The sequence below is a fragment of the Triplophysa rosa genome, linkage group LG6 (assembly GCF_024868665.1).
Source record: "Triplophysa rosa linkage group LG6, Trosa_1v2, whole genome shotgun sequence".
Classification (NCBI taxonomy): Eukaryota; Metazoa; Chordata; class Actinopteri; order Cypriniformes; family Nemacheilidae; genus Triplophysa; species Triplophysa rosa.
In genome coordinates, this window is record NC_079895.1 from 24,456,061 (window position 1) to 24,476,999 (window position 20,939).

The window sequence follows — 20,939 nt, forward strand, 5'->3', positions numbered from 1 at the left end:
TTCAGTGCTGTTTACATGTCCCCTAAATGTTGCAATACGATTCAAAAACTTACACGAAATATTTTCCGAATGAAACTTCTGCGCAAGCGCACAGCTAGAGTTGCCAGATTCGCGTAACAAATCCAGTCCAATGGCTATTGAAAACGATCCAAAAACAAATGATCTCAATGATCTCGCATAGCCCAAATATCAACATCTGATTATCAACATTATACCTCTTTTAACCCACAGGAAAGAAACAACCGCAAGAACCGTTTAAAAACGTCCCATCCATGTACTTTAAACATAGCAGGACCTGGCAACACTGCGCAACTAACATCTCACTTCAAACTTCATCTTTGGATGGATGTTTGATGTCAAGTTGTTGAATAATACTATGTTCTCTCTTTACTTTATATACTGTTATAAAAGAACACACATGAGCCCAACAGAACATACTGTACAGTAGGTGTCCCCGTTCCCTTAATTAAGCGTGCCTCTGAAAGGAAAAAACAGCCTGGGTTAGGTATGTTTTGATGCTAGTTTGCTGGTTTAAGCTGGTCACGTGCTGGTTTAAACTGGTTATGTGCTGGTTTAAGCTGGTCATGTGCTGGTTTAGACTGGTCCTGATCTGGTTTAAGATGGTGAGAAACAAGCACATGACCAGCTTAAACCAGCACATGACCAGCTAAGACCAGCACACGACCAGCTAAGACCAGCACACGACCAGCTAAGACCAGCATACGACCATCTTAAACCAGCACATGACCAGCTAAGACCAGCTAAGACCATCACATGACCATCTTAAACCAGCATGTGACCATCTTAAACCATCACATGACCAGCTTAAACCAGCATGTGACCATCTTAAACCAGCACATGACTGTCTTAAACCAACATGTGACCAGCTAAGACCAGCACATGACCAGCTTAAACCAGCACATGACCAGCATCAAAACATACCTAACCCAGCATATGCTGTTTTTTCAACAGTGTGTGGTGAGTTTTGTGTTTTTTTATTAATTGACGTAAACATAAGATGTATAAGACATACGCAGCACTGCACTGCGTATGTGCACAAGGTATTTTGAAATCCGATTGAGAAAATACTCTGATTCAAGCGTTTACATGCATATTTATTTCCTCCTGATCAGATTGCTTTCGGTCTACACCACCCCTTTCAATCCGATCGCAATTTCAACCTCAATCGGATTGATTAAGGTGTTTACATGAAGGCTTTTCAGTCCGATTGAGCCATCGATCCTATTACAAGTGGATTATTTGGTTGCATGTAAACGAGGCTAATGATGACAGAACTTGCATTTTTGGATGAACTTTAAACGAGCCACAGCAAAAAGGTTGAAAATCTTTTAACACTTAGGCCTTTTTTTACACATAAGCAATGACATACCATCTGAGTCCATAAAACAGAGCTTAGCTATAGTAGCTATGATGTATTGTCTGTTCCACCAACAAACCTTTTCCTCATATTAATAAAATATATGATATTATATCGACTATGTTGTTCATCCCTCTCTAGCTTCAACTCCAGTCATACCTCTAAAAGCATGGCCTTGTGGACTTACAGTGCACTTACTGTTAGCTAAATGACAACATGTTAAACGCTTTCTCATTTGTAAGTCACTTGGGATAAAAGCATCTGCTAAATGTATAAATGTAAATGTAATGTAAATCTTTTTTTTAAGATACAATTGCAGGTTACTTTACATACTTATCCTTATGTGGGTTGAAGTGAAATGACGTCAAACTGACATTTTCAGAGAAATCCTACCTGACAGCTTGAATTATAAATCATTATTATAAGCTTACGGTTGCAAATCGAGGTAAAGAAAAACAGTTTTCAACAGATTTTCTTTCTTCTTCAACACAGACTTTATTCTTGCTGAATAATCAATAAAAGTTACAAATTGCAGCTTTAAAGGGCCAATATGTCACTATTTTGGAGGATCTATTGACACAAATATACAGTACATAAATATGTCTTCAGAGGTGTATAAACGCCTTACATAATGAAACTGTTTTTATTACCTTAGAATGAGCTATTTCTATCTACATACACTGCGGGTCCCCTTACATGGAATTCACCATGTTGTTTCTACAGTAGCCCTAAACGGACAAACTGATCTAGCGTGTTTCGTAAATGCGTTATCTCCTTCAGTAAAGCAAAAACGTCACGAAATCTTAGTCCTGTGTCAGCCACCGTAGTGATTCGAAAGGGATGGGTGGAGTGACCCACTGGTTGCAATTCACAACCTCACCGCTAGATGCCGCTAAATTTCATACACTGGACCTTTAAATCAACTCCATAGCATACGGTTTATAAACGTATCACATGTCAACGTACATGTTTTGTGAGCTCTTAAGAGAATATGTTGTCTGACAAAGCAACGGTTGCATGTGTATACTGTACACTCCATCTCAAAGCAAGCCCATCTTGTAATTTGCCTTCAGGATATGTCTGCGCTGACAGTCGACTGGTATGTTAGCTTCATTAAAGAGGGAGTGGTACGGTAATTACCACAACCCGGCTTGTGTTTTTGTTGACGTAGAAGGAGATCTTGCGTCCTAACAGGATAAATGGCACATTCCACAAACGCAAACACGCACAAAATACGACAGCTCTAGAAAGCTGATTTCAAAAGGATACGTACCTGCTGCTGTTTTTGCCATTTACTTTCTTTTCATTGAAATGCTTGGGGTTTACAGCGGTTTAAAAATAGCACATTACTGTAAAGAACTATTTCTAAAGAAAGAAAACCCCACTCCCAGGGTACAAAATGCAAAGAATAATTATTGGATCACCAGGATACAGTAACAGAGGCTGTGGCATTTGGGAAAGTTGTCACCATGGCAACATCACTACAGTAAAAGCTCATTTCGCATCCCAGTCCGGATTTATGAGTTAATACCGGCTCGAACAGAATAAAGGCGCAATACCACCAAGCAATTGTACAGTATATGAAGAAATAGTGAGAGAGAGAGACCATGATTTTATATAAGTGTGTGTCTTCATGTGAGCTTGTATGAATATCAGTCAATTACGGCACACAATATTCATACAAATTAATGCTCAATAAAAAGGCCCAGCCATCTCTAACCACTCTTAATCTTCAAATCATGACCATTTTTCATCTTTCATATGTAAATTATTCCTCAGAAATAGACCGCATTGCCTGTGGCGAAACCCTTTAAAACACCCCAGCTACACTTTGTGATTATGAAGCAATATCTTGGTCTAAGAGAGAGAGAGAGAGAGAGAGGAAGGGAGAGAGAGAAAGCACCACCCATACCGCCTGGTGCCTTCACTTCTATTAATTAGTGTGCAGAAATCAAAAGCTTTGCATCTGATAGACCATTTGATGTCTGAGAGAATTCAATTAAGAGGAAAATGCCCTTTATGTTATCGAGTTAGGAGCGGCCACACAGCTCAATATAATAACCTCCATACAGAGAAAGGACAAACAGAAGACCCGGAGGGCTCATCGGGAAGACCACTCTCTCCTCGCAAGCAAATGTCAACGAGTCGCCTTCCATATGAACCGGTGAAGTGTCGGCCGTGCTTCTATTATGAACACTGAATGGCCGTAATGTTCATAAAAGCTCTTCTCAATACTTCTATCATGACCTCTATGAATGACTCAGAAGCACTTTCCATTTACTATCATACAGTCAGTAACATATCACTTCAGCAGAAATATTGAGCCGAATATTGCGCTTCAAGCTAACATCACGTGATCGTGTTTTCTCACATTTCCTCGCAACTTCTCGACAAACCATGGCACATTTGCAAGAGTAAATGTGTTCTCTGGATGGCAATCTGTGACAGGTTTTCTGTGTTGTTTTGTTGCTGTGGGATAACTGTCATTACCATTGCATTTCTGTAAAATATGTAATCGAATGCGGAAATTATTATGGAAAGCAAATTCACACGACCTGATCTTTATACTTCTACTACACAAGTTCATGCTGAACATAGCTCTTATATTTGGCAGATTTCTTCATGAATTAGGTTTAGTCGACTAATGATTACAAAGTGACATTCCATGCTGACAGTATTAAAAATATTTGAACAGCGAGGCCAAATGTTGACATTCTGTTCCATGTTTCCACTTTCAGTTTTTGTATTGTGGCTCCTAGACATTATTTGGTGGAGATATTGTGCACAGGTGTCAGGAGAGGGGAAGAGTATTCTTTTCTATACATGTTACCCCACTAGTTTCTATGCAGACACTCTGTGAATCCTAATATAAAAAACAGTTCCCAAAAAGGAACGTTGTGTCATTGATTCATGTTGTTACAAGCCTGTGTGTTGTTATTATAAAACAGAAATTTGAAGGAGTCTTTACACAGCAATTCATAGTGACCAACCGAACATTAAAACAACAAAACTAGTACTAGTAACGACTACAGTACAACATTCAAAGTTTTCTGAGGGCGTACAATTGCTTTGTGGGGAAAAGTTTGTGAGATAAGAACTGCAGCAGAAATATTTTCAGTCAGCCACGATCTCAATTCAAGTCTATTTTTCTTACACGGCTAGAGTCAATAAATATATTTATTTTATATTTTTTTATATTTATTTAAGTGGTCCTATTTGGAGCTTAAACTAGACTTTTGTTGTCTGAAAAAAAGGGCTGCATAGAGATTATATCAGATAAAGATTAACTACTACTTCAATACTCAAATGTTTTCGCTTTACCCTGTCCTTGTCTTCCACCAGGTCTGTTAGCACATCATCAGGGTCCAGAATTCCCCCGTCGCAGTACTCAACGTGGTGGGTTCGTACCAGGAAATCGCCCTCCTGCAAAACAAACAAACACTAGTATGAACTATCAGCAAGAGCACACAATTTCACACACCTTGTGGCAAGAACTTATCACCTTATTCCCTGAATTTCCCACAGCGTTGTCGACAAAGACAAAAGGACAGTTCATTAAAATACTACTGAAAAATATATTTTTTAAGGTTTTTTAAGATTATTATTACTGACCAAGATTTAATTTTAAGGATATATAACACACCCACAGATTTAGTTCATGTTAGCTTGAAGTTAGATTGCACTGAGCTTATTACTGGGCACTGAAAATACATAACATCAAATCAGTGTGTAGCTGGACACCCTAATGTACATGCAGGACGGGACGTCTTTTATTCAACTGAATAGTGTTCCCATAGAACTCCTCCACTGTCACCTCCTACAGAGGGAGTGCAGCAAGGGCCTGGTGAGGGCCCAATAGACTTTCTGATTAATGCTGACCGAGAACAAATAAGCACACATCAACATCCACAAATCATCTAAGCTCACAACGATGGCCAACCAGATCCCTGACACCAGTGTGATGCAACTGCAAATCTCAACTCCAAATGTCACGATAAACTTGAACTTCAACTAATGCCAAGAGATACAGTACGCTTTTGTACAACAAATGGCTTCATTTCATCTTGGGCATGATCTTGTGTCATTACATCATATTTTTTAATGCATTTATGTTGCTTGCTCAACAAAAACAAAGCAACGTAAGCCATTTGCTTTCAAACAATGGCATGTAAAAAGACCACATCCAGAAGTGGGAGGTATGGTACGCTTAAACAGTGTTTGCCTTGGAGTAACTACAAAACTCCATTGACAGCGTGAAACACGACTGATACGGGCCAACCCTGTTTATCTTGGCTGTTGTAGGTCTACAGAGCTGTCAGCCTTCATCAGATTAACTGCGATTGCATGGATGACTCATACACTTGCTAAATGTTCATTTAAAAGCCCAGTCAATCGGAGATGAGAAAAACAGTCACCAGATTTGACCAGTACATACTCACATATATGACCACTGTAGTATATTTATACGAGTCATCGGATAAAAATCTGTCTTTTTCTGTGTTTAAGTGCTTCCCTGGTGCATCTACAAACTCAGAAAACGTGAAAAATCACAACACAGTAACTTTGTTTTGGTGAGGCTTTCTCTGCAAGCGTGTGAGAGATCGAGCCGATCAGATTTCGCTCCTTTTCTGACGTAGGAAGAGGCTCTTATTATAATATTACCACCCAAGTTTCCACCCACAGCGCTGCTGCCATTGTTGTTTTCACAAGCGACGGCGGTGAACTTGTTCTGACGTCATGACAAAAGTTTGCGGAAAACATTCTAAATGTACTGTCTTTAGGCTGCACAGATGAACACAAATCATTATTTAGAGTCACAGCCTCAGAGGAGACATGAGAGGAGTGGATTTATTTAATTTTCAGTGGAAACCCCTCATAAGTAAATAAGTAAAAACCTGCTTGTTTGCGCAAATCACTTCAAGTCGGAGTGCTTTATCAACCTGGGACAGTACAAGCAGGATTAACTTCAAAGTTGTTCCTCAAGAGGGATCGAGACCAACTGAACGAGACAAAGCTGCCGATGTAAGTAATATTTATCAACAGTCTGAATTGACGTACATGTACTGTATATATAGGAGGATAACGTTAGCATATGATAGCGAAGGGACCTAAGTCAGTCACGGGCTAAATAGAACATTCAAAGCCAGTGTTAAACTTACTCTACATTTATATGTTATTTGGCAAATGGGCACTTGGAGTTTGGCTGTATGTATGTCATTATGTGCGTTAATATGTTTAGCTGCGGCAAGCTGTCACTATTGTTTTGCTAATTGCTGTTAGTTTCGTTTTAAGCGCCTCCTTAGGTTAAAAAAATCAGTCACAGCAAACAGAGCATACTCTCACGTTGTGTGTGTATAACTTACTTGTCAATGACAATCGCCTAAATCTACGTAATTACACTGAGATCTGCAGGTCGGCATTCCGTGGATTTTAGGCGCGCATACATGCACTACGTGAGTGCATTACTAGGATGCGCAGTTTGCTGTTACAGATTTTTTTTAGTCTAAGGACGAATGATTTGAGACATTTAAAATGAAACTAACAGCGGAGGAGTTCAGGAAATATCATTTAGCTAAACAATTGCCATGGCAGTACTACACGTGAGTTGTGTTGACATGCCGGACGGAAGGGGGGTGGGGTGCGCAGTAACTCATTATCATTTAAAGAGAGATACACCAAAACGGGTTGCTGTGAGCATAGCTGTTTTTGACGAGGCAAAAAGCATTTTGCTTACACAGCCATTGAGTGTTTTTAAGCAAAATATGTTACAGACATTTCATGAAGACCCCAATAAAACATACCAACTTGTTGAAAGTGCTTATCCGATGAGCTCTTTAACATAAATGGGGTGACGAAAACTTGGAAAGCAGAGTGGAAAAGCAGAACCAACAGCTCCGCTTTAATATTATACTAAATATTTTATTATATTGCTGTGTGCATTGTGTACTAAACACGTCATCCTATGTCAAAATACGTATAGAAGAAAACATTATACTTGATGTAAAGGACTTTCTAAATGACTGATAGGATTCAAATTCAATGCTGGATAGAACAGAACAGGTCAGCAGTCGTATGCATGTTAAGAAATGAGAGAACATCATCAACATTACCCTATATTATCATTCTTTAACAAAATGTTTTTTTCTTACCACCAACATTTTTAATGATTGAGGTCCAGTAACTCAGTGTTTTAATGGTTACAATCTCAATCTACTGCCAATTTACATTTCCCTTCCAGCATTCAAATCCCCCCTTAACTCTAGTTAAATTAATCTACTTAAGCTTAAAAATGACTGACGATTACTTTAACGTGATAGTGTTGATTAAAGATAATGAAGTGAGTTTGATAAATGAGGATATTTTATAATCAAGTTACTCAAAGAATCATTGCAGCCCTAAATGAATTTAAACAAATCTGTCTACATTTGTACTAATGTTTTAGGCTATTTTTTGTTTGGCAGATGGGGCTATCAGTCTCAAATGGTGCAATATTCAACATCTAAGTCTACAATTTTCTTAGAAACATGCATAGTCCAAGATGTGAATTTGACACAAACCATAGTGCAAAGAGCTGCTGTTGTACAAATTTCCTCAAGTTGGACATCATTATCATAATCGTTATATAATTACATAAAAGTATGCTTCAGTATTACAGAGTCTAGTTAATGAGTTCATAAACTCAAATGGGTTTTACCAAGTGTGAGAAGTGAAATGTTTGAAACGTGTGGCACAAAGAAGACCAGACCAGATCATCTCTCCAGAGTCTTCAAGACAATCTGAAAGGTGTTATATTTTCTTTATGGCTTGACTGTCTGTAAAACCTCATCCAATGTAAAAATTCAGTAAAAATGATGAGAATCATGGAAAAACGTAGCCGTGTTTGCCAGATATAAGGTGATTTCACGTAGACTGGGGCCATTTTTAAAATTCATCTTCCCAATCTATCAATCTATCCGAATACACCATATTATTGGTAAACATCCATAAAATATAAATGTTACTGAGAAGCAAAACTCCTCCAGATGAATTATGTTTAGAGAAGTCATCGTAAATAAGTGCATTCTGCCCATTAACATAAAACCATAAACAAGCAGAAAAATGTATGTTGGCAACGCAAAAAAACATACATATCCATCCAATGTTCAAGATTTTCTAAAAGCAAACCCTAATATCTTCTCTGACATAAACAGTACTATGTATTCTTAAAAACTAATCAACTGTGACCCTGGACCACAAAAGCACATGTATATTTGTAGCAACAGCCAACAATACATTTAATGGGTCAATATTATCTGTAAATACAGTACATTTCCAACCGTAAATATATCAAAACTTTATTTTTGTGAGTGGATGTAGCAAAATCGTGAACAAAAATGGCAGGAAACACGCCTTCAAACTTCGCAATTTAATCTATAATTTTCTCCAGTATGACATTAATTAGCATTTAATCTTGCATTTCATTCAATAAACAATGAAGCAGATGACATCAAATCCCACATGACCTCATCTCCAGCGACCCATGAGCGAAATAACATTTGACAGCCAACGCACCTGTCTAATCACGCTTCCAACCCAAACGCTCCCTGAGCTTTTGAATGCTAGCTGTAACGTGAGGCCAACGAAGGTGAGCCAAAGGCACGAGCGATGCGGTTTCCAGCATTCAACAAAGGGCGTCAGCGCGCCAGTCTACAGAAAGAACCCTGTATTACATGCCACATTAAGGTTTATTCCCAACTACACGACTGGTGAATGAGGATACGCACGAGGTGGGAGAAGCACCTCCGCGCCATAATGAAACGATGGAAATCTCTGGAACATTTCGCAATTTTTACCCTGATGACGCCGAGCAGCGGGGCTCCTGTCGTATTTCCGCAATTGCTTTTGTTGGCGTAGGGTCCATTACCGAGCCTAGCGTCATTACCAGACTCATAAACAGTAATGATCATGATGGTGATGATAATGATGCAATAAGACACTGTCCATCTCCGAGAACCATCTTCCACCTCTGCGTCGTGTTCTTGCACCTTCTGGTCAAATATGAAAATACCAATTTCGCTGTGAATTGAGTTTAATAAACATAATATTTTCAGGCCCACACCTCATTTTCTGTTATGGACTGCAATATAGACAGAATGAAATTAGAGATTTTTCATGTGGTGGTACAAATTAAATTAATACTTTTCTGGGCACTGGGACCAATGTGGGAAGTGATGTGTATGTGGGTAATCAGTGCTTAAATGAGACGAACAGATAGAGCAAGAGTCCAGATCAGACAGCGTGTCTGGATGCTCCCCTCCTACTCCTGCTTGATAAATATCTGCAGTGCTAATGCAATAATCAGAAAGCCAAAGCAAATAAATACTCCACAAACAAACACGGACACAATTTTAATCTTTAACCCACACATATAAAGATGTTTGCAATGTATCAGTTTTAACAACTATACACTACTAAATAACAAAAGACAGATAACTACACAAATCAATACAGTACTGTACTTCCAGACCCCTGTTTATTACATTAGATAAAAGAGATAACTATCCCTTTAAATTAGGGATGCACCGATATGTAAATTTTGGCCGATAACGATAACCGATAATTATTTAACACTGGAAGCCGATAATCGATATATTGGCCGATATACAGTACCTAAATATTAATAATACATCATCTGAGACTGAAACAAAAGGCAAAAAGTGGACAGCTGCTTTTATTTGAAAACATTCACTGCAGAAAACAAGGTAACCATTAGTTCTCTTTTTCCCAGAAAACCACGTACCAAGCCTACTTTACACTATTTAAAGATTCTTCAACTTTTAAACTTTTCTGGTATGTTTATTTAATAAACAAATTATAGATGTTCTTCCAGAGCAACCCAGTAAAAATGTTTTTAATAGCCACATGTCTAACATGCGTCAAGACAGAAAGCATTCAGACAGAAATCGGCTTTAAAAAAATATGCTTTTGCTCCTATAATTTACACATTCATAAATATCTACATACTGTACCTACATTAACAATGTTTTTCTTATAAGTAAGTGAATGATCATCACAGAACGACAGTATTGTACTGGGTTTTAACTGTGAGTTGTGCAGTTGAAGTGGTTTAACCAGAGAAAATGATTCATAATTTATCGGCATAAATTTTGTTATCGGCCGATACCGATAACACTCAAAATGACCATTTATTGGCCGCTACCGATATGGACGATAATTTATCGTGCATCCCTACTTTAAATACAAGCCAAAACGCACATTGTTTATTTGGTCTATTTCAAAAGTCATCTTCAAAGACAACACCATGTCCCCAAGTCACTGGAGACAACGGTTACAGACAAATAAAACCACAACAACGAATGTGCAACCGTTGAAAATAGCCCATTCTTTGTGTTGCCATGTTGCCAAGACCCTTCTAAACCGCTTACAGCTGAGCACTGGTGCTTCATGAGGACATCTGAGGTCCAGAGGTAGTTTCCATCACAAACCATGCACCTACTTTGGAACACTTTTCAATTGAGAGCAGATGCTACCCAACTCTGTCTCCGAGGCGATGCGTGCTAATTGTTATCTCTGCTGGTGGAAGGCCAGATTTTTCATGATATCAGCTGCTTTGGCAGCCAGCTCAGCACTCGTGCATCTGGCATTCCTGAGCTTAATGAAAAAAAGGAGCGCAGCTCCGGCCCGCCTTCGCCCGGGTAATTAAGTGTCCCTTTTCGACGCTGATAACTTCCTGAGTGACTCCCGAACACTTCCTCCACCTCTTCTGCCGAAGGTCTCTCTCTCTCAGACAAGTGCTCGCAGACATGCTAAATATACAGAGTGTGCTTTGACTCAAGCATATTTCCACTTGTTTCCCGGCCGGGAACATTCTCGAGCACGCTGGCTGGAGATCACAAGCATCTGTCTGTCCCGCTGGTAACCGATGCGTCTGGGTCAACGAAAAACACCTCGACGAATATAACAAAACACAAGGCAGAAACTCTGAAGACAGTAGACAGTAAATCCTTAAAGTGCCAACTGCGTTCTTTTCAAGCGATGCCTCTTGCATACCGACGTGCGACACTTTGAAAAGGCTGAAGATTAGTGCAACTACATCTAGGGCATTTCTCGTTTGCTTTAATCCTGAAACGCATTAAATGCATAATTACCCAGCTGCAGGAAAATGTTTCAGATTAGCATAACAAAAAACGGAAGACTGTGAGCTGCTAAGACTTCAATGGCGAAGAAGGAAATCTGGTAATTAACAACACTTCTCGCCGCTCAATCGCCGGAGAGATAACACGCACCCGAGCGCTTGTGCTCCAAACTGTGACAGTTAGCTGAGAGGTCGAACTGTCCACAAATGAAACGCAGAGAGCAGGGCTTCGGCTTAACCTCTATTAACTTACAGGCTTTAAAACAAGTTAAAGAGCTAAAGAAATTAGCCTACAAATAAAACTATACCAAATCAAAGTGAGAGCGTCCAGTAGGACAGTGATTCTCAAGGGGTGGGTCACAACCCAAAAGGGCGTCAGTTGTAGGCTAACCAGGAAGTTAGCACCGAATTGGTTCCCCATCGACCAAAAGCCTTCGTATTTTTCCCAAAGACTTTTGGAAGACAGCAAAAAGAAGTTCTGTGATTAACAAAGGTTTATGATACTGACACGTTTAGTCATTTAATCAAGATAATCACTACAAACTAACACAATATTTGCTATTTTTGAAGCCTAAATACAATCACCAGAGGTAAAAATCTAACACGAGGCTATAAAACAGACTACACTACAGTCGCTTGATATCAACGTCACCAACACCAAGCCTCTGACAATTTTTTCAAACTTTATTAAAAACATGTTCCCTGGTAAATAATTACTCCGCATTTTTAGAGATTTGTGTCCATTTTGCATACATGTGAGATTTTTATGCGTGATGAGGTTTAATGCCCCCGCCAAAGGAAGTTGACACTTTTAGCAACTTGTTAGCAACCGTTGTTTTGAAGACACAATAAAGCTCCTTCCTGTAGCTTCCAGCTTTCCTGTAGCTCAGTGGTAAGAGCATGGCACTAACAACGCCAAGGTCATGGATTCGATCCCAGCGGATTGCACATACTTAGAAACAAATGTATAGGATAATGCAATGTAAGTCGCTTAAAGCGTCTGCCAAATGCATAAATGTAAACGTAGCTCTAAAAATCACGAGTGAGTTAAAACTGGCATGTTTTACATCATAAAATAAAACCTAAAAGTATTTATAGGTTTTGCTAACCACAGACTTCATTTTAGGCATTTAACCAAAAACACATTGAATTTGGGGCAATGGAACCGGAAGTGTAAAAATGCTAACTCGCTCCCGAGTTTTGCAAATACAAAAATACTCATCTCTGCAGTATTGTATAAAATATGCTAATAGCTAATACCAATGCAGTATGCAGCATTTGTTCAATGTTTGACTGGTTTAATACCAATGAAGTGTTTTGGATCCAAGAACATGCATCTCACAAAACTATTCTCAAAATATCTTCTTTTGTGTTCCACAGAAGAAAAAGTCAAATACAGGTATTGAATGACATGAGGGTAAATGAAAACGACACAGTTTTCATTTTTGGGTGAATTATCCCTTTAAAGGGGTCATATGGCGCAAACACACGTTTTTCTGTGTCTTTGGTATGTTATAAGTTGCCCGTGCATGTATTCGACACGTAAAATTGCAATAAGTTGCCCATGTACTGTATGTATTAGACACGTAAAATTGCAAAAATGAAAGTGTCGGAACAAAACATGCATTCCATCTAAAAGCGAATGCTCACCCAGACCTGCCTGAAACGCCTCGTGTAACCACACCCCCACAAATCTACGTCAGTTTGTGGTATGAGTTGACTAAGATTTGACACAAGTAAGGTGTGCGTACCTGTCAGCACAATTGCTTTGGAACCTGATGTTCCAAATATGGTAAGAGGCGTTACATTTCCATCACACGCTTGCAGTATTCAACCAATCACTACGCACTGGTTAACTGGCCAATCATAGCACACCTCGCTTTTCAGAGCGATGATGAGCTTTGTAAAAAATCTGCGCGTTTCAGAGAGGCGGAGCAAAGAGGAGATACAAACATGCACGGTATGTGGAAAATACAGCGTTTTTGAACCTTAAATCGTGTATACACATTGCCTTACATCTAAAACAAACAATAATATTCGTTTTAGCCATGTCATATGACCCCTTTAATAATCGATGTTGGAGAGGATACACTGAAGGCTACTGCTAACATGCTGGTGCTCGGTAAATTAATCTAGTTACATGCGAGATGTTCAAAAGACAAGCATTTAAAAGCGATAATCACAGCCAACCTTACATAATCACTAAGCTTTCTGCTGTGATTACATGAAGCCTCAGTTAAATGCTAGTAATTGAATAATTACACAAAGCCTGAATTCTCCTTTACAGCAGAAAGAGAAACAGCAGGGATGAGGATTCAGGACCAGGTCTGTTTCAGTCTGTATTTACAGTCAGCAGATAAAGTTGTGTAGTGATTTCTTCAATATGTTTAACATTTACGACTGATGCTGGCAATCATCAAAAGGGATAGTTCAGCCAAAAACGAAAATCTGTCCTCCTTGATGAAATGTAACACCTGTGTATGACTCTTTCTTCTTTTGAGAATTGTCTCAGTGGTTTTGCGTCCATAAAGTGGAAGACAATCATGTTGCCTTGTTACCAGCATTCTTTAAAATATCATATTTTGTGTTCTGCAGATCATACAGGTTTGGAATGACATGAGGGTGAATGAAATAATTAATTTTTGGGTGAACTATCTCTTTAAGTGTGTCACGTCTTGACTATGTCATTACTTTTGACTGTCAAAGTAGGGCTGTGCACGAATAATCACGATTACCAATAAATCATGCTGAAATAGAGCTGTGCAAGGCATCGATAATATTTTAATGCGTAGCTTGTCCGTGAAGCACGGCTCTGGGATCAGTAAAAAATGCTGCTCCATCTAAAAGCAGTGCGAGTTTGAGTCGCTCATAACGCGCATTTAAAAAAGCAACACCCGTCAAACATGATCATTATAAATCTACTCTATTATCATGAAAATATCTGAGGAGGCTTGAGGATCGGTGATAAAAACATGTCCTTAGGCATTTCCTAGAACTACGTGTGTTATGGTCTTCTTCTGCAGTGCGTATTTGGAGTTTCTGCATGAGAGCGCCCTCTGGCTTTCAGGTGCAGCAGCATTTTTCCGTACTTCACTCACAAGTTGTGCATAAATCACGTGATATATATTTCGGTTAATCGTGCACATCCCTACTGTCAAAGACTGTTAAGTGCAGTATTAGAATGTTTCAGCTGGATGTTGAGGTGGGCTCAAGTTATAGCTCAGAAAAATGTTTCCAGCTGCAGACTCAAGGGTGTCTACACACACCGCAAATACAGTCATTTTAATGAGAAAGATGCATTACAATGATGAAGACAAAAGATGTGACCAAAATTAGAGAACATTTTAGGGTGCTTTTTTTTGCAATGCACTCTAATGCAGGCACCCAACCAAACTGTATTCCCTGCATGACGACCCCTAACCTAGTATGTATGCACCCTTACAACACATTCAAGCGAGCTGAACACGTCTGTTACATCACTGAGAAAGCCATTAGACACATCAACCCCATATCATTCACATCAAGCAAACTTGCATTTACGACATGCATTTAGCTGCATGCATTCAGATTCCCACCAAATGTTGACCATACTGGCACTGAATTCAAGCTTCATGTGGCACAGCCAAGAAGTTCATGAACAGCTCAGAAACCTCACTGATTGATGACAGCGTTGGTACTCCTCTAAACATAATGCTCAGTTTGTTCTGCATTTTTTGCTGAAAGCACCGAGACGTGATTTGTGAAGCCTCTCAGCATTCATGAATAAATGCAACATTATGATTATTAACTCTATTAATGAAACTTCAAGGGAAACCTGAAGGACATTAGTTACCACCAGCCCTAAATCATACAGTCTCATAGGGAAAGAAGCAAGTAATGAAAACAATCTATCACAAAGATCGATTGCACCGCCTTCTTAGTACTGACAAACCATACTGCAGTACAATGCCTCAAATCATAGAAGAAATACAAGTAAACCCAACATTACAGCACTGTGTAGAGCGTTTCATAAAGCCAATCCGATTACACCAACGTTATACCGCAAGTACAATTTCCATGCATATATGCCACTAGTTTTATGAACCCTCTTCTTCTTCGTCTGACCCTCACCAAATGAGGTCAAAGCAGACGTACAGGCGACAACCGCCCGGCCTGGAAACGAGACCCTGGAGACAACAGCCAATCAGGATCCCTCAAGTAGCTCGATCCATCCTCACCGATGCCCCGCCGTGCATCACCAGCCCACACGTCTATATTCCTCTGAGACTAACAGCCAATAACACAGTGCTGATGGGAATAACAAACACACAAATAAAGGCTAGGCACGCACATAAACTTGTCTGACAGAAAGGACGTGCCCGCACGGAAAAAAATATCGTCCAAGCTCAGCTTGACACGCAGTGTCCCCTAAGAGTGAACGCCTGTTAGGATCTCGCACGCCGAGCGCATACAAAACCAAGCAATTGACCAAAACCTTGACAGAATCCCGACCTGCCGAATTCACTGCATGATATTACTCTGTGAAACGCGACAGGGTGTGACACAGGGCCACCGCCGCCCGGTCGCCTCTCGTACCGCATCAGTACCGAGCGTGAAGACCGTCTCCCATCAGTCAAATTGACCACTTTAAAGACAAAAGCAACAGCACGCTAAATTGCGAGGCGAGGAAGTCTTGCAGCAATATACGATCTCATTTCGGCCCACCGGCTCCTGGAGAGATGCAGGAGGGAAAGCTTGTTGTTTATTAGGGGCCAGACTCGACCGTAATGCTCGGGGAAAGAGCAAAACCCACGTCTCCATCAGTCCGTGTGGAACAGAGAGAAAGAGAGAAAATGGGTGCCACTCAAATGATTGTAATATTGAAATCATGAAGCTCAAGTAGAGATGAGGAAGACATCAGATGGCGGGGCAGAGGGTCACAGCTCAAGGGAGACAGTAGCTGCCATTTTTTAACTCTGATTTGCATTTATCACAAAGAGAATCTGGACAAGGCACATCTGCCCCCGACTTCCATAAAATCACTTCTGCTGTTTTCTGTCATCAGAGGACACTTTCTCTGGTTGACATTTCGTCGCCCATTAGGAGCTGAAGATGTGATTTTTGAATGAATTAATAAGGTCTTTAACAGTTCAATGTATCCCATAAGGTAAAGCATACATTTTTGATCAATCTCTAATTAAATTGAAACCCAAATATTAAAAAAATGACTATTAAATAGAACTGTGTGGTTCGTCAGTGTCGGAAGTCCTCTCCGTCTGATTGAGTTCCGAACGTGACACATTGAGCTATACTGGTCCACATGAGCTCCGGCCCACCGAGAGCTCCAAATGGTCATCCGTGCCTGTTTCACATAAAAATATACTTTTATATATAATTGTCAGAATATGTCTTTTTGCAACTCATGGTAAGTGTTCTGATTTTTCTTCATTTATCCATCAGCTTACTTTCATGTGCCATGAACGCCTCTCTGAAGGGTCAGATAGAAACACACCAGGCGGTGACATGACTCACGAATAATTAGGAGAAATGTCTTCTCATTGGTCAAGAAAACACAGTCTCATGAATAATTATGAGACGTCGACGCGTCATCAATGTACTATTGTACATCGCCACGTCACATCCTTTGACGATCGGCCAGATGAGGATTTTAAACCCGGAAGGCAAGCGCAAAAAAGCTCAAAATTAACTTGTATTCTCAACTGCAATAACTTACAGTTGATCACATTGTTTTCTATGATGTGCAACACAACCAACCCTGTTAACATCTAAATAAAAGTTAAGTAATAAAGATGAGAAAGAGGTGAACAGAAAATAAATTTGGGCTAATTAAAATTATTTACGTATCTGTGGTTTTTCTGTGTCCAGGCTACTCTTTTTCAATTCAATTCAGTTTTATATATATACGTATATATATATATCCTACCCCTCATACNNATATATATATATATAGCGCTTTTCACAATGTTTCATTGTTGTAAAGCAGCTTTACAGGAAGAAAAACAAAAAATAAACAAAAGCTAGTATTAGGATTAGGCTTATTAAAATGATTTACGTATCTGTGGTTTTTCTGTGCCCATGCTACTCTTTTCCATACAACGAAAGAATAAGAAGACTAAAAGCTGTCCAGCTTCAGAAAGGAGAAGACCACCACAATAGGCCGCATCGTTGTAACCCTCTTGTCATTCTAAACCTGTATGACTTATTGACTTTTTCTTCTGCAGAACACAAAAGAAGATATTTTGAAGAATGTTGGTAACCAAAAAGACTGGCCCCCATTGACTGCCATTGTATGGGCACAAAAATATCTTCTTTTGTGTTCCACAAAGGAAAGAGTCAAAAACAGGCTTTAAATGACATGATGGTAAATAAACAATGACATTAATATCCCATTATATGGGATAGTGGGAAGTGTTTGCCCCACCGCAGCTCTGAAATCTTAGTCCAGCAGGTGCATGTTCAAAGTAGCATCACAGACATTTGGAATTAGCATATATAGGTAGGTAAATAAATATTTTGTATTATTTTGTGAACTATTCCATATATAAATGAATATGACTGACTCACCTGCTCCAGCAGTTTTCTGTATCTCTGGGTGGCTTGTTGGATGAGATCCCGAACAGTCCATCCTTCCTTACATGGAACTACCAGACCAGTCCTTCCAAAAGTCACTGTCACTTTCATGTTTAATCCAAAAAGTGGAAGATAATAACTAATAACTGATTCTTCCAGATGTTTTCTTAACCAAAATTCACCAACTATACAAGATTAAAGATGACAGGCACCTAAATAAAAGGTAAATAAACGGCATTTAAATTAAACACATTAAAAGTCGGAACTTTACAAAACTGTTTAAAAAGAAAACACAAGGCATGAAAAACATTGGATGCTGTTGAATGGGAAGACAGTATGGAAACATTATGGGGTGTGTGTGTTGCATAGCAACAACAGCTGGAGGGAAAAGTTAAACAATCAGTGCGCTACCAACATTACAATAATTTGCTTAGTATGATTATTAATCTGTGTATTCTTTTATGACGAGAGAATGGCCCGTTTACTAAAGTTTACTAACTCAGCTGGCTAACTTGTTAGCTCGCATCGCAACACTTCTTTAAACTCACTGCTAACTCTTAAATCTAGAAATGCACGGAAAGTCAAGAGGCTTAAACACTTGCGATACGTTTACGTGTCCTTTTATACCATATCAAATCTGTTTTGTACTTACTTGGAAAATAAAAGATGGAGAGACGAGCAGGTTAGCGGCAAAAAGTTTAGTGACGAGTCTTTGAATAACATAAATCACGCGATCATCGTACTGCATGTAGACAAACACTCTCCTATAGCGATTATCCACTGCACAAACGTGCATTTAGTCATGATAAAGGGCATGCGGGGCTGTTGTTTGCATCAGTATTTCCCAGGATGCAGTTGCATGTATTTCGCCATTCCTGAAGTTGCCCAGCAGCTTCCAGCAATGTTATCCCAACTCAACTCTGGGCCACACACTAGAACTTTATTAAAGGGCCAGCGCACATTTAAAACATGCTATGCGTTGCTACGCAGACTGATTATCAAACATTTCCTCAATGTGAACAAACTTAAATCTCTTATTTTAACTACCAAGTATTACACAACATTATGTCTTTTAAAACACTCCAATGGCAACCGTAAACCATGTCCTGTTTAACCCATTTCCCACCATTTCATATATTTACAGTTGTATAGTGTATTATAGGCTTTATTGTACTCTGCTGTTTCCACGGGTACCTATTTAACCGTTTCCAAGATGTTTTACCAGTTCACCAAGATAGTAAAAATAATTGATTTAATGCTGATTCAGTGTTGACAATAAACAATTGATCATTCTTTCAACATTAAATCAATTATCTTTGCTAACTTTGTATACAGTAGCCTAGTTTATTATGAAGGCTATGATTGTTTCTAAAAATGTTGTTAATCTCCATGAAATCAAAACGGAAGTTTTGTAAGAATTTAAACATACAGAGTGTCTCACGTGTGCCAAAAAATCTCAAATTTTGATGAGATTTTCTGCACTTCAGCTTCTCATAACAAAATCTGTTCAATCAAATGTTCTTTAGAATTGTTTTGATTGAAATTTGAAGTGGAATTTTGTTGGAATTTGAAGTGTTCCAACCTCTACATTATAAAAGATCCCAAATCTGAAATCAGCAGTTATTCATATCTTTACTATTTCCTATAAGGAGAAAGTCACAGTAAATATGCGATCCATTGGGGCAAATGAAGTCTGATGTCACACGTCCAGAGACATAATAGTACAATTATGTTTTGAAATTACACAAAACATCAAATAATATTTGCGTTCCACTTCAATAGGCCTTAAATAGCCTATGTTTTAAGTGTTGCAATACTTAATTTTGCAATACTTGAATCTGTCTATCCACTCATCCATCTAGTTTTCTGAAGTCTGTCTGTCCGTCTATGATTAGCTTTTTACTCTTGTTTGAGAGGCAGACCCACTTTGACTCCTTCATACAATCAGTAAACACTGTGTGCTGTTAAATCAGTGCATTAAAGTATAAAATCGTTTTTTTCTGGGTCATGAAATAAAACTTTCACTTGAAAAACTTGCTAATGAGACCCCGAAGTGAACGCAGGAAATGTTGAGGTTGGTGTTGAATAATTAAAACGTGTCCAATGAAATAATAATTTGCAATGCAGACATAATATTAACTTGAGAAATAGATTTCATGCGAGAAGAATTGATGATAATAGTTAGACACTGGGGGCAGTTGCACATTTGATTGAACCTTGATGTTGGAGAGCACAAGAGTTACTTATTACAATAAGATGCAAGAATCGCTGGGCTACATGTTTTAATTGTGCAAGTCAATTAATAGAGCACATTCTGTTTACGGCAGTGATTTTTCATTCTTCAGGGAAATTATAACATCAGATCTTCAGATGACTACGCCATCAGCACATTTTATTTTTAGATGCAAAACGAGATCCAGAGATAATGGTATTCTACAAGAACACTTTCCGTTTCATTGTGATTCTATTGTGACCATAGCTCTCACTTATTTGCTGGAGATAACTGGTTGAAAAGATTCATCGTTTTTCTGCTTTCACTCATCACTCACGGCATCAACCAATTGAACACCTTATCCTATGTTAACAAATCAAAACACTCTTCACCCGTCCTCATTTTGCTCATGACACAGGTAGCTTGCTATTCTTATTATTCAGGAATGTATATGTAAAGAAGTCTTCAGGACACTATCAGATAAAAAAAAAATGGTCAAAAATGTACTCATGGCTTTTTGGATAAAAGCGTCTGCCAAATGCATAAATGTAAACGTAGCCTCTCCGCAAATCCAGCGTCGACCTGTGCCTTGTTCACAAAGGAATGAAATGAAGTGAACAAACGCTCAATGTTTTACCCACGTG

At 39.0% G+C, this 20,939-nt stretch overlaps 1 protein-coding gene across 1 annotated transcript in view; it reads right to left on the reverse strand.

Moving 5' to 3' along the window:
• Positions 1 to 19,127, reverse strand: part of LOC130555537 (partitioning defective 3 homolog B-like) — a 122,830-nt gene extending 103,703 nt beyond the window's left edge. The window contains exons 1-3 of the mRNA XM_057335830.1: positions 18,736 to 19,127; positions 18,078 to 18,295; positions 4,700 to 4,801 (exon numbers count right to left, since the gene is read on the reverse strand). Of these exons, the coding sequence (XP_057191813.1) occupies positions 4,700 to 4,801; positions 18,078 to 18,194 (219 nt within the window). The 5' untranslated portion in view covers positions 18,195 to 18,295; positions 18,736 to 19,127. The remainder of the gene's footprint in view (positions 1 to 4,699; positions 4,802 to 18,077; positions 18,296 to 18,735) is intronic.
• Between the last annotated feature and the right edge of the window lie 1,812 nt (positions 19,128 to 20,939).